Source organism: Anguilla rostrata, chromosome 3 (assembly GCF_018555375.3).
Source record: "Anguilla rostrata isolate EN2019 chromosome 3, ASM1855537v3, whole genome shotgun sequence".
Lineage (NCBI taxonomy): Eukaryota > Metazoa > Chordata > Actinopteri > Anguilliformes > Anguillidae > Anguilla > Anguilla rostrata.
Genome location: NC_057935.1, coordinates 57,287,901 through 57,302,863, shown reverse-complemented (window position 1 = coordinate 57,302,863; position 14,963 = coordinate 57,287,901). Strand labels below are relative to the sequence as shown.

The 14,963-nt window shown below is 52.4% G+C and overlaps 1 protein-coding gene across 1 annotated transcript; it reads left to right on the top strand.

Annotated features, from left to right (window-relative positions):
* Nucleotides 1-297: 297 nt before the first annotated feature.
* On the top strand, nucleotides 298-13,465 carry sirt6 (sirtuin 6). Its single transcript, XM_064328600.1, has 8 exons — nucleotides 298-862; nucleotides 1,725-1,852; nucleotides 5,747-5,929; nucleotides 6,841-6,900; nucleotides 8,583-8,678; nucleotides 8,928-9,008; nucleotides 10,361-10,484; nucleotides 12,402-13,465. The coding sequence occupies exons 1-8, from the start codon at nucleotides 797-799 to the stop codon at nucleotides 12,840-12,842; spliced, it is 1,179 nt and encodes a 392-aa protein (XP_064184670.1). The 5' UTR covers nucleotides 298-796; the 3' UTR covers nucleotides 12,843-13,465.
* Nucleotides 13,466-14,963: the final 1,498 nt, after the last annotated feature.

Here is a 14,963-nt window from a genome sequence, read left to right as displayed (position 1 = left end):
CAGCTAGCACAGGTTACATGATAAACATATGTACAATATGGATGATAGATTATGGATTAGGTTTTTTTTTAAGTAAATGCCTATAATGAAAACGACAGTAAGTGATGTTAGGTGTTTGTCTGTATGTTGTGTGTGCGCGTGCCTGCCAGTGCGTGTCTGTCAGTCTGTCTGTCTGTCCATTTTTATTCATTTATTACATTTTGGCACGTTTAGTCCTCCATAGCAGAAGGACATGCATGCGTTCTCTCTTAATTATCTCTGCCCCCTTGTGGTGTGGCTGAGGCTGTTCGACACCAACGTACGAATATTTAGACCAGCCTCACTAATACTAATAACGTCGTGTGATTTCAGGTCACTGTACCTCTTTGTTTGGGTAATCCACGAACACAAAATCCATGTCTTAATCTGTCTTTCAAAGAAAGAGTAGCAGCATCAATGGCCGAGCACTCGGCTAACTAGCTAAGCACAGTACGCTGAAAAAAACAATCAACGCATTTAGTTGCTTTTTTCAGTGTATGTTGCATCAATTGACCGATCTTTCATTCACCGGAAAGCTATCGGAGCATCTGCGCAGAAAGTCTTTTGCCTGTGGAAAAGCTGTCCGTCCTCACGTTCCCTGCGCAGACAGTGACGTTGACCGTCTGCACAATTCTGCGAAAGTGTAGCCGGTCACTGTGGCGGTGCTTGCGCGATGTAGGGGCGACCACTCGCTGGATTTCAACAGTAAAATAACCTCAGTAGGTGCAAAACTTTCGCGGAGAGAAAAAAAAAATCAGTTTTCAAGAGCACTCCGGCGATGTCGGTTAACTACGCAGCAGGGCTATCGCCTTACGCAAACAAAGGCGTATGTGGGCTTCCGGAGGTAAGAAGCACCGCAATAGGCCGCAGCCTCGGACTTTCCTGAAACATCAGATTCGAATCTCTTTATTCCGGTCCAGTATTCGTGCAATTAGCTAGCTAGCCATGCACATTTGTTGGTGAATGGAACCCATTTATACAATATGCTCCTGATAAAATTATCTGTTGCAGGTAGTCTGCACATGTCCTCCATATTTACATTGTTATGCATTTAACAGTTATAGCTAACACGAGAAATTGAAGTTCGTTTATAAATTTGTGAAACATATGAGGTAACGTTAGCTAGCTAGCTTGTTAGGTTAGCTGCATACGCTGCAACGTTACTCACTTACTTCACTGGCTATTGACTTGCTGACTTGGTGTTAAAAGAGAAAATATGAGCGTGCTTTTGATTCTTGGAATTTGCCATTTTACTAGCCTGACTTTGACTCAGTTTGCTACTAGGCTGTGTGATAATCTAACATGTTTTGTTGTATCGATACTGAAGTATGTTAACTAGCAGCTTCGGATTAGTAATAATGTAATGGGGTTTTCCCGAATGCATTTATCTCTGTCCAAACCTGACCACCATGCCAAAAAGTGCACATCAAATGAAAATGTTGCCCTGGTTAACTTTTTGTCATGTTTTGCTGTGTGTCCCCTTGCTACCCTATGTTTTCTGTACCGTCCCTTAAGTGGAACGGTAGAATACCCGACCTTCTACACTTAAAACACGTTAAAGCGTCTGTGTGTGTTTACATGTGCTTCTGTCTGTGTGTGTATGCGTGTGTGTATCTGCCTGTGTGTATGCGTGTGTGTATGTGCCTGTGTGTATGCGTGTGTGTATCTGCCTGTGTGTGCACGTGTTTATGTGTGCTTCTCCCCAGGTGTTTGACTCTCCCGAGGAGCTGCAGAATAAGGTGGCCATTTTGGCTCAGCTGGTGCAGGAGTCCCAGTACATGGTGGTCCATACAGGCGCTGGGATCAGCACCTCTGCTGGGATCCCAGATTTTAGGTAAAACCCCCATCCCCTGCCTTCGGAAACCTCCATACCCCATGCCCCCCCCCCCACACACCACACACACACACACACACACTGAACCCCCTGAAAAACAGTCCGAGGCAGTATAGAATGTATTTTTAATTATATTGGAATGCAGCTGGTTTTATTTCTTTACTGTGCCCTGTGGAAAAAATCACCTGTTTTCATGTATGGTATCAAATTAATATGTTGTGGTAACTCGTTTCCACCACCAGGGGGAGACATTGGATGATAATTTGACAGACCTTACTGGTTCAGTTGGTCCAATTTTTTTGCGAGAATTGCAAGTGGCCATTGAAACAGGAGTGTCTATCATTAAAATGATACTATGAAGGGTTTTTTTTTGTCTTGCTGTTGGTCCTGTGTTTACAGTCAAATAAGTGTCCCTCTTCAAAATTCAACCTCGCTCACTCTTTACATTTATTTGGCACTTTTATCCAAAGCGACATACAATAACTGCATATTGAAGGTCATTGGAACAACTACAAAACACAGGTACGATTAGGTGCGATACTCAGTATGTGACAGGTATCCATAGCCGTGAACACATCGAGTACAGTTCACACAGTAAGCATTGGCTTGGTCAGAAAGTTTTGGTCAGTCGAGCTCGGAGGCGTGACTGTGAGCTACAGGAAAGATAACGATGCAGGTGCGAGTCGCCCTGCTGCCGCAGAGCGGGGCGGTCGAGCAGGCGTGTGGGGTTGAACCGTGTCCTGTAGGTAGGAGGCGGCCTGTCCTGCTGGCTGCAGTGTAGGCGAGGGTCAGGGCTTTGAACCTGATCCTGGCGGCGACCGGGAGCCAGTGGAGTGACCTCAGCAGGGGGGTGACGTGGGAGACTCTTTGAAGGTTGAAGACGAGTCGGGCAGCAGCGTTCTGAATCATCTGTAGTGGCTGTATGGCACAGACTGGCAGGCTTAGAAGGAGGGAGTTGCAGTAATCTGGCTACCCAACATAGCTAGCTGGATAGCTAGAGGTAACCTTACTTGCAGGTCCAACAGAAAGCACGCCACCTCCACACCGACTTTCATCGCCTTTGTGAACTTCAGCCGTTGGGGAAAAGCAGTTCTGAGGTCCACTCAGGTTTTTGAGCGAGCCCTGTCGGTGTGTCGTTTCACTTTGCCGTATTTGTGCTTCTTCACCTCCATTGCAGTAGCTAGCGAGCAAAAAAAAAAAAAAAGTAAGTAAATAAAGTCGAGGCAAGTTGGGCTGAACGTCCTGCTCTCGTCATCAGTTTTTCTTACGTTCTTATATGTTTTTTTTTTTATTCTGATGACTGACCGAAATTTGGCGCCCTCCACTGTGAGCAGGAAAACGTCCGTCAAACGCCCCCGTTGCATGCTGGGATGGGTCAGAGGGTGTTGGAGGCGTGCCAAAAACAGCAGCACCTCCCCTCCGTCCCACCCCCCACCCCACCTGGCTAATCCCTAAAACTCGGGCGTCCCAGCTGAGCACAGCCCCCCCCTCCCCCCCACTCTCATTCGCCCCAAATATTCAGAGCAGGTGCCCTCCTCCCGCCACTCGGTGCGCTTGCGTGGGGTCAGCCGGCCGGCCCGTTTGGAAGGGTCCGGGCTCGTGATTTCGGGTGGGGGTATAAAAAGGAAGAATTCCAAGGCTGTGAAAGTGGTCCGTAGTGCTCCTTGACTTTGTGTCGATTTTTAAAGAAAAGAAATACCCCGGACGAGCGCCTCTCTCGGCATTAAAAGCGTTCATTATTCCGCGAGGCCGATTCGCGCGCCTGTCGTTTTCCCAATTTGTTCGATTTTCTTTTGATTTTTTTTGATGCAAAACCAATTTACGTCTAAGTGCCTGAGCTTGGGGTCAGACACGGAGTGTCACATTGGACGCTGGCTTCTGAGTGGCAGCCTGCACACTGGTCCCAGGGCTGATTGATTGGACTGTGAATCGCCATGGTACTTGGTTAAGCATTTTGCTCTCCAGAAGACCAGTGGCAAATCCTCTCGCAGCTGCAGTTGTGGGCGTGTGTACTCTTCCTTGCAGTGTAACGTCATATAAAGTGCAAGAATGTCACAGTACGTGTTTCTTCTGGTTTTACATGTGTAATCGCACTATTTGATTTTTTTAAAAAATGCAGCCGTGTCCTGTATGCGGAAAACGCAAACCTCTTCTGGATTTGAGTACACTTATACTGCAAAGCATGTGGTCTTATGAACTGGTTACGCTGTGTTGTCTGGTCTTCATCATAGGACCATTTACATATGGTCAGTATCTTCATTCCATATACTATGCTATTAACTATAGTAACTGAAGTAATCTCAGTTTATATTTGGCTTTTTGGTGTTTTTGTCATCTTTGTCTTCTCCTGTCATTACTGTTGTTGTGATTATTATGAAACCTGGCGAGTCATCACAGCTGGTGAAGGGGCGGTGCGTTAGGGAGCTCGCCTGTGAGCGTATTTATGTTTTTCTTTTTAAGGGCCCGCTGAGCGCTGTGTGTGTATTTTCGCGCTCCTGGTCCCCGTCGGCGTGCGGGAGAACACGAAGGCCTCGCGCGCTCTGAGATGGCGGGAAGCCGTTCTCCTCGCAGTTCACCGCGGCGCCCCTTTGCGTCCCGCCCTACCCCCCCCCCCACCCCCCCGCCGTGGCAGAACGGCGCGTTCTGAGCATCGGGCCCAGATCCAACCGGCCGTTTTCGTTCCCCGAGTTGCCGTGGAAACCGTCGCATTCTTATCAGGACAAAGGAGGCGAATAAATAAAAAATAGCGAACTAGTGAAGGCCGAGTTAACTTTTTCTTTTTCTATCTTAGGAGCATGTGCTCCTGGAAATGGACGTGTGCTGACTGGAGACATGATTACAGGATCACTTCTCGTATTTGGGATGCATTAGCGAGCTCCTACATTTTTTACCTTAGGAGCACATGTGCTCTTTGGGGGGGGGGATGTTGCTAGAACCCTGCCCCCTCCCTCTCTTCCGCCTCCTTTTTGGCAATCCTTTATTTATTTTTTTTTAAGAACTAAGAATGTTTTTTTCCCCAGATGATCACAACAGAGCAAACACAACAACCGAAATATGGCTGCCGCAGGGAGTCTGGGGGTGTTGGGTACTGGATGTTCTCTGGTCCCGGCTTCCGGGTAGTCATTCTTAGCGCTTTGAAGTCGGCTTCTTGGAATGTACTGTCAGAATTCTATGTCGGTGTTCTAGAAATGCGTTGCTGTCGATGACCGGCAGTGATGGTTACGTCAGCATTAGAATGTTCGGTTAAGATGTTGTCTTAGCAACGTCGGCCCGTTCCATCACCAGCAAAGCTAAAGCTAGCTGCCCCATAACTTTGCCGCATGACAGAAGAGAAAAAAACACTTTGGGGCTGAGAACAGAGGAGGAGACGTTTTTGATTGTAAGCACAGGAACGAAGCGAGCAAATAAATCCTGCATAGCGCGCCTGTGAAGGGTCAAATGGGGCCACAGTTTTGTGTTTGTTTGCTTTTTTGTTTTTCTCATTGAGTGGGCGCCATCTGGCGACACTGTGACCACTTCCCCTGGTACGTGCGTAAGCAGTGTGTGACAAGCACCATAGACAGGCACTTAGGATGTCCCAGGCTGTAGTTGGTCACGTTGCAAGGTGAACCGTCCAGATTGTGAATGTAGTTAGTAATTGCGGTGAAATACAAATTATGTTGTGTTTATCAGCGTACACAAGGCATAGAATGCACTTCTATCTCTTAAGTCAGTCAGTCAGTCAGTCAGTCACACAGTCAGACAGACAGACGCAGTCAACAGGCAGCAGGCAGCGACTGTCAGTGAGTCATCAGTCATGAGTCAGCGTCAGTCAGTCACACACACCCACAGTCCCAGTCGTGAGTCAGTTGACAGCCGCAGCTACCCCCAGCCCCGCCCTCACGTCCCCCACAGGGGCCCAAACGGCGTGTGGACCATGGAGGAGCGGGGCGAGACTCCGCACTTTGACACCACGTTCGAGGCGGCCCGCCCCAGCGTGACCCACCTGGCCCTGCTGGCCCTGCAGCGGGCCGGCTACCTCAAATACATCATCAGCCAGAACGTGGACGGGCTTCACATGCGCTCCGGCTTCCCCAGGTACTGCACGTGCACTTTATCCTTCACCTACCGCACCCACGTGCACTTTATCCTTCACCTACCGCACCCACGTGCACTTTATCCTTCACATACCGCACCCACGTGCACTTTATCCTTCACATACCGCACACACGTGCGCTTTATCCTTCACATACCGCACCCACGTGCACTTTATCCTTCACATACCGCACCCACGTGCACTTTATCCTTCACATACCGCACCCACGTGCACTTTATCCTTCACATACCTCACCCACGTGCACTTTATCCTTCACATACCTCACCCACGTGCACTTTATCCTTCACATACCGTACTCACGTGCTACTTTCTCTCTTCCTACCTCACCGCCGATGCACTTTATTCTTGCACATACCTCACCCCGTGCACTTTACTCTCACATACCTCACCCATGGTGCCTTTTATCCTTCCAACCTCTACCACGGCTAACTTTATCCTTACCATACCTCACCACTGTGACTTTCTCCTCACATACCTCACCCCGTGCACTTTATCCTTCACATACCTCACCCACGTGCACTTTATCCTTCACATACCGTACTCACGTGCACTTTATCCTTCACATACCTCACCCACGTGCACTTTATCCTTCACATACCTCACCCACGTGCACTTTATCCTTCACATACCGCACCCACGTGCACTTTATCCTTCACATACCACACCCACGTGCACTTTATCCTTCACATACCACACCCACGTGCACTTTATCCTTCACATACCTCACCCACGTGCACTTTATCCTTTACATACCGCACCCACGTGCACTTTATCCTTCACATACCACACCCACGTGCACTTTATCCTTTACGTACTGCACCCACATGCAAAAGTAAAAACTCTCTCTCCCTCTCTCTCTCTCTCTCTCTCTCTCTCTCACTCACTCTCTCAGGAACCTGCTCTCCGAGTTGCATGGGAACATGTTTGTGGAGGAGTGTGGTAAATGTGGCAAGTACGTGTTCTGAAGTGGGCGTCGCCGGGTGGGGCGAAGGGGGCGGGCCTTCGGCTGCACGTCGTAACGCACACAGCAGGTAGAAAGTGTACGGGTGTGATGGTGTCACTTCTCCGCCTCTTATCGAAAGGGGAACTAAACCATAATTTGGCTTTATTACCGATCTCTTTATCACTGTTGGACGGTCTTCTGCGTCTAATGTGGTGTGGCTGCCCTCCTGGGGCGAGTCTGCCGAATTTCCCACCTCAAATAGCGGCTCTCCTCTCCCGTAATGAGTCTGACGACAGAAGTCACGAAACCGCCCGTGCCTGTTCTGGGCCGGCTGAGCTTGCAGCTGTGTGTGCGGCATCCTGGGGTGACCCGGGCCCGCTGCTCCGATTGGCTGGGGGATTATCCGGGAGCGCTTTCATGTGAGATGAGCGCTTCGTATCCAAATTGCATCGGCTGCCAAAAGGAGGCATTTGTTGGCTGCTGGGCTGATCAAAGCTGTACTGATCAGTGCTTTTTGTTTGGGGGGGGGGGGGGATTGTTATTTCCTGTTGAGAGCCTTCACAGCCCTCCTCTGTGCCCCTTTGTTTGAGCCAGGGCTTCACTGTGCTTTTGATGCGTTTGGTCACACGCTGCTTAACGGTAGCCATGTTTCCGCAGCTGCTCCAACGGCAGGCATGCTACCGCGTCCCAGTGCTATCGGACGAGCGAGCTAGCACGTCCCAGTGCTATCAAATGAGCGAGCTAGCGCGTCCCAGCGCTAATAGGCGCGCGAGCTAGCGCGTCCCAGCGCTAACAGGCGAGCGAGCTAGCGCGTCCCAGCGCTAACAGGCGAGCGAGCTAGCGCGTCCCAGCGCTAACAGGCGAGCGAGCTAGCGCGTCCCAGCGCTAACAGGCGAGCGAGCTAGCATGTTCCAGCGCTAACAGGCGAGCGAGCTAGCGCGTCCCAGCGCTAACAGGCGAGCGAGCTAGCGCGTCCCAGCGCTAACAGGCGAGCGAGCTAGCGCGTCCCAGCGCTAACAGGCGAGCGAGCTAGCGCGTCCAGCGCTAACAGGCGAGCGAGCTAGCGCGTCCCAGCGCTAACAGGCGAGCGAGCTAGGCATGTCCAGCGCTAACAGGCGAGCGAGCTAGCGCGTCCCAGCGCTAACAGGCGAGCGAGCTAGCGCGTCCCAGCGCTAACAGGCGAGCGAGCTAGCGCGTCCCAGCGCTAACAGGCGAGCGAGCTAGCACGTCCCAGCGCTAACAGGCGAGCGAGCTAGCGCGTCCCAGCGCTAACAGGCGAGCTAGCGCGTCCCAGCGCTAACAGGCGAGCGAGCTAGCACGTCCCAGCACTAATAGTGGCGACTCTCTGGTGTATGAGCGTGGCAGGTCGGGCTCTGTCGAATGTGGCTAGCGGACGCTGCGTGTGGGACGTTGGGCGCCTGGCGGACGCTGCGTGTGGGACGTTGGGCGCCTGGCGGGCGCTGCGTGTGGGACGTTAGGCGCCTGGCGGACGCTGTGTTTGGGACGTTAGGCGCCTGGCGGGCGCTGCGTTTGGGACGTTAGGCGCCTGGCGGACGCTGTGTTTGGGACGTTAGGCGCCTGGCGGACGCTGTGTTTGGGACGTTAGGCGCCTGGCGGACGCTGTGTTTGGGACGTTAGGCGCCTGGCGGGCGCGTGTGACGCGGTGTTTTTGGGTCTTTTCCCCGCCTCAGGCAGTACGTGCGGGACACGGTGATCGGAGTAATGGGCCTGAAGCCCACCGGCCGGCGCTGTGCTGTCATCCGCTCCCGCGGCCTCCGTGCCTGCAGGTAACGCCCCCCCCCTCAAAACCACACCCCCGCCCGCAAAACCACACCCCCCTCCCCTAAACCACACCCCCCTCCCCTAAACTTGCAGAGCGATCCTCTGCACTGCACCCCGTCCCTGGATCCCCAACCCCCAAACCCCCAGACACACTCTCCCTCACGTTTATAAGTAACTCGCTCCGGGACGTGCTTGATGGGGCCGGGTTGGCCCAGGACAGATTTCACCACATGCACCCCTCCCTCTGCCCCCAGGGGGAAGCTGATCGGGACCATCCTGGACTGGGAGGACGCCCTGCCAGACCGGGACCTGACCCGGGCGGACGAGGCCTCCAGGTGAGGGCGGGGCGGGGCGGGGGGGGAGGGGGGGTGGGGGGGTCTGTACCCCGCCCGCCAGGGGAGCAGTCGTCTGGCACTGTGTTCCCCCACATCTTTACACGCTGAACCAGGCTGTGATGTCACAAGTACGTGATTAGAACGTTCTCAGCTGAACATTCCAATGCCGATGTCACAATCACTGCTGGTGACTGAAAGGGGCGGAGTTGTAGAACGAAAAAGAAAAGAAAAAAAAACTTCAAAGCTAGTAACTGCTGGAGTCTGTCCTCGAGGGGGTGGGGCGGGGGGGCGGGGGGCTAGTGTGGGAACAGGCTTTTGTCTTTAGCCGTACACTAAAACACCCGATCAGCTAATGTTGGTCTTCGACCAAGCCTTTCATCTGTTGCCCCACGCTGGCCCTTTTCACACATAGCTGCTGAGAGGATGCTGGGCAGATCCAAAAGGAGCCCGTCCTCATCAGTATTCAGCACTGAGTACCTTTTCCTGTTAGCGACGTGCTCTGTCGATTCTAAAGAGCGCAAAAATTCTAGTCATTCTAAAATTTCTGAAGAACTCCAAATGAATAAGTCAGCCCTCATAATGCTTACGCACTGAGCATGCTCACAGCACCGTCCACACCTCGGCTAATGTCAAAATGCACCCTCAAGAAATGTTTCCATTAGACTTGATTACCATTTTGAGGGGAATTAAAAATGCACCAATGTTTTTTTTACATTCAAAATTCACCTTTCAAATTAAATTTGCACTTCTGCCAGAAGGATCAACATGAAAATATGCTTTTTTTAAATGACCTTTTTGTGTTTGTCCTTAATGCATTTATTAATGCAATCATTATAGTGTACATGTTCACATTTTTTTTGTACATTCTGTTGGATATTGTCAAGTAAAATCAGTCAATGGAAGGCATTGTGCAGGGACGTAAACATGAACGTTCATGTGCTCAGCGTCCTGATAGACCAGTTTCCCAGTGTGCAGTCGGGACGGTTTTACTGGCTGTATTCAGTGGGCATCTCACCTGGCTTTGGGTGCAGGAGGTCAGAGGTGCAGACATGTCCTGAAGGTCTGGTTAAATAAATCATGGTTATGGAATGATGGTTATATAAATGAAGGAGTTTTGATGAGTAACTGGTGTGTGTGTGTGTGTGTATGTGCGTGCGCGCGCGCATGTGTGTGTATGTGTGTGTGCGTGTGTGTGTGTGTGTGTGTGTGTGTGTGTGTGTGTGTATGTACGTGCGCGCATGTGTGTGTGTGTGTGTGTGTGTGTGCGTGTGTGCGTGTGTGTGCGTGTGTGTGTGTGTGTGTATATGTGCGCACATGTGTGTGTGTGTGTGTGTGTGTCCTGCTCTGCGCAGGCGGGCAGACTTGGCGGTGACTCTGGGCACGTCTCTGCAGATAAAGCCCAGCGCCAACCTGCCCCTGGTGACCAAACGCAACAGCGGGAAACTGGTCATCGTCAACCTGCAGCCTACCAAACACGTGAGTCCCCACCGCACACACGCCCCCGCTTAACACTCACCCAACACAGCGCGGCTCACTGGCCTGAACACTCACCCAACACAGCGCGGCTCACTGGCATTCAGGGCATCACGGTGTAACGTAATTTGGGGGGGGGGGGTGTAAGGAAGGGCGGCGGGGCTCCTGGATAATTTCTGCTGTCCAGACGCCACCTGCTCCCCCAGATCCCTCTGTGTACCTGTGAGGGGCGATGGCCACGGGGCGGCGGGAAGACGGACGCACAGGGATTCCAGTTTAATGAGCTGTACTACAGGGGCAGACAGGTGGAGGTGGGTGATGGGATGAGGTGATGAGGGGTGTGAACAGGTGTGATGCCATGTGATCAGGCGTGAGACCTGGGGATCCAATGGAGCAGGTGCCGTCTGGACAGCAGAAATTACCCAGGAGCCCCTGCCCTGCCTCACAGGGGGGCAAAAATCAAAAGCAATAAACCGGAAATCTGAAGCAGGCCGGTTTGGGTTTCCATGGCGAGAGAGAGAGAGAGAGAAATATAATATTTATTTTAATTATTAATTAATTTCTATCTTTTTCCCCCCATTTTCTTTTTTCTACATTATTATTATTATTATTACTATTAGTATTATTATTATTATTATTTTTATTATTGTTATTGTTATTATTATATAGCCTACTCGCTGTGGCCATTACCACACTTAATCGCATTGTCGTCGTTACCACAATGTTGTTTGTATTTCATGTTGTTTGTGTTTCATGTTGTTTGTATTCCTGTTCCTGTTTCTGTGTGTGCGCTTTGACAATAAGTACAAATGCATTTCATGCTAATAAAGCATTTTGAATTTGAATTTGAGAGAGAGAGAGAGAGAGAGAGAGAGAGAGAGAGAGATCGCGGGCTGGTTACCTGCTTCCCTGTTTCCATCGACGCTCCGTCGCATACACAATGCATTATGGGCCAGGGATGGTGCACCATGGAAAGTGGGGAATATGAATAGGCAATTATGAACTGGCAGTGTTGTGAGTTGAGCCTGCGGATATGCATATGGCCTCCTGGCCCAATACATAAACCTGATATAGCTTCATCATAGAGAGTGGGGGGGGGAGAGAGGAGAGAGAGAGAGAGGGAGAAGGGAAGAGAGACAGGGAGGGAGAGAATGAAGGAGTGGAGCGAGGGATGGAGGGAGAGAGAGAAGGAAGGGGATATGAGAGAGAGGGGAGATGAGGGTGGAGGGAGAGAGAAGGAAGGGGATAGAGAGAGAGAGAAGGGAGATGAGGAGAGAGAGGAGGGGAATGAGAGAGAGAGGGGATGAGGGGAGGAGAAGGAAGGGGATATGAGAGAGAGAAGGGAGATGAGGGGGCGAGGAGGGGGGAGAGAGAGAAGGAAGGGGATATGAGAGATGAGGGGGGAGAGGGAGGGGGGGAGAGGGGGAGAGAGAAGGAAGGGGATATGAGAGAGAAGGGAGACGAGGGGGGAGAGAGAGAGAAGGAAGTGAGGAGAGAGGGAGCAGAGGCGAAATGAAAGGATGACGTGCGCTCCTCTCTGTCGCCTTCGCTGAGGAGGTGATTGAAGAGTGAGTGAAAGTGACAGCTCTTAACCAGCGCGCTGTTTACATGCCATTTACCCCTGTGTGTGTGTGTGTGAGAGAGAGAGAGAGTCTGTGTGTGTGTGTGTGTGTGTGTGCCCTCCCCTGCACAGATTACTCTGTGTGTGTGTGTGTGTGTGTGTGTGTGTGTGCCCTCCACAGCTCAGATTACTGTGTGTGTGTGTGTGTGTGTGTGTGTGTGTACTGTGCTGTTGTGTGGGGTTGTCTGCAAGCCAGTATCCGGTGGTGAGAGTGTTGTGATTGGGTGCCGTTGGGGCAGTGCATGTTAATTCCACCAAACGTGTATGGGGTATGGCAGCCGTGTACTGTGCTCCGACAGGACAAGCACGCGAACCTGCGCATCAGCGGCTACGTGGACGAGGTGATGACCAGGCTGCTGAAGCTGCTGGGATTGGACCTCCCCGAGTGGGAGGGGCCAACAGTGTGCGAGATCGCCGCGGAGACCGTCGCCGCCCCCCAGCGCCCGCCGCCCGCCCCCGCCCCCGCCACCGCCAAGACGGAGGCCGAGGAGAGCGAGCTGGGCGTGGCCACGCGGGAGGAGGTGGCGGCCGTGGCGTTGGCGGCGGCCGCGGCGGTGAAGACGGAAGCTTCCGCCTCGCCCTCGGCCCCCAACACGCCCCCTCGCCTGGAAAACGGCCGCTGTCCGCCCGCCGACGAGGAAGGGGAGGAGTCACGCTCCACTAACGGCTCCGCCTACTCTGAGGGCGTGGCCAGCCCCCCTGCCTCGAAACGACTCAAAACCCAGCCACTCCTGGCCTAGGCCACGCCCCCCTCCATCAGCCAGCAGCCAATGAGACGGTGCTGGTGGATCTGACTCAGGGTGAGGAGCCAATGGGGGCGGCTTCCCTCGCATCGGTGCCCAGCCTGGAGGGGGGGCGTCCGTAGCAAATGCAAACTACCCACTACAGCGGCGAATGGTAAAGCTTCCTGAAGGGGGGCGCTTGGAGGATGCTGGGAATTGTAGTTCCCGAACAGAGCTGAAGTGTCAGCAGACCTGTGTTCTTTGTGTGTCTGTAGTTGGGGGGTGGGGGCTGCAGTAAACTCTCTCTGGTCATAATGTAGGTAGCTGTGGTGCTGTAGGTGTCTGGGCGGTTGTGGGAAGAACAGGGCGAGGTGCTTCATGTGTGACTGCCAGCCAGGCACAAGCTGCACTCTGTAGTTTTGTATTTTTTATACACTTTTTTCCACACTTTACATTGTGAGTGTTTATCCCAGACAGGTGCTGTGAAGCATCTCTCTGATGATAACTTTCAGCGTTTCCCAAACTCTGTGAACCCAGGACTGAATGTGCAAATTTGCCCTTACTCTTATTAAAATGGCTGTCAACTTGAGACAATTTCCAGTTAAAATGTCGTTGTTAAATATACATATCCTCTGTCAGGAGTCGTGTAGAAGTAGTCTTTTTTATTTTTTTTGTTTCTCATTTTATTTTTTTTAGCACGCTTTGTAAACTCTCATTCATCTTTGTGTACTGCCTGCGTTTCATAGCTTAAGAGCGAATGGTGAAACCGTAGTGCATGCACACACACACACACAGACACGCACGCACACAGAACACACACAGACGCGCGCGCATGCACGCACACACACACACACACACGCTGTCCAGCACTAACAACCCCCCCGCTGTTACCGTCGCCACACTGCTATTTACGGAGTGGTGCATTCTGTGTGTATGTGCGTGCGTGTGTGTGTGTGTGCGTGTGCACGTGTATGTGCGCGTTTGTGTGTGCGTGTGCGTGTGCGCGTTTGTGTGTGTGTGTGTGTGTATGTGCGTGCGTGCGTGTGCGCGTTTGTGTGTGTGTGTGGGCAGGGAGGACTGGATCTGGGGCAGATCTCCTCCGGGGTTCGTCAGTGGGGGGGGGCATCGATCATGCCTCCGTTGTCATCTTAAATATGCTTTTGTACTTTCTTTAATAAAAGCGTGTGGGTTTATTGTGTGCACAGGCGTGTTGGTGTGTGTGTGTGTGTGTGTGTGTTCGTGCGTGTTCTCTGCGTGTGTGTGTGTGTGTGTTCGTGCGTGTTCTCTGCGTGTGTGCGTGCGTGCGCGTGCGTGTTCTCTGCGTGTGCGTGTTCACGTCTGCTCAGTGTAAGCGAACGACTGGAGGGGATGGGGTGGGGTGGGATTTGGACTCTTGTCAGCAAATGTCTCATAATTGATATCCCATCATGCATCAGCGGCGTGTGCTCATGGGTAATTGTGTTCTCTTGGTGAATGCTGAGGCTGTTTGAGATCTGCCGTACCGATGGAGCAGCGGGAACGGCCCTGTTTGTGCTGATGCGGTGCGGCCGAGGCGGGGACAGGACGGCGCGTCCGAGCAGGCTGTGATTGGACTAGCGGCGGGGGCCCGTCAGCGCGCCCGCTGAGAGGGAGGCCCGGGGTCTCGGGCGCTGCGGTGGTTGGGCCCGTCCCGTACCCAAAAACACAGCCGGCCGCCGCTCCCTGCTGCTCCCCGCTTCGATCCTCCTGCTCGTCTTTGTTCTGTGTTGATGTTCGTGGTCAGCGGGGGGGAGTTCAGGCTGTCGCGGTAACCCGCGGAAACCAGCGGTAACCCGCGGAAACCGGCGATGTCCGATGGCTCTGTGGTGGAACGTCCTGTGAACCTGAGCGAGCTGCAGGGGGCCCTGAGGTCTGGAGGAGACTAATGAAAGGGAACTGGAACTGGAGAAGGCTTTTTATTGAACGACTGTGTGTGCTAGCGTGTGTGTGTGTGTGTGTGTGTGCGTGTGTGTGTCTCTGAAGGAGGTATGTGTGCGTGTGTGTGTGTGTCTAAAGGAGTGTGTGGCGCGTGGTGTGTTGCTAAAGGAGGTGTGTGTGTGTGTGTGTGTGTTGCTAAAGGAGGTGTGTGTGTGTGTGTGTGTGTTGCTAAAGGAGGTGTGT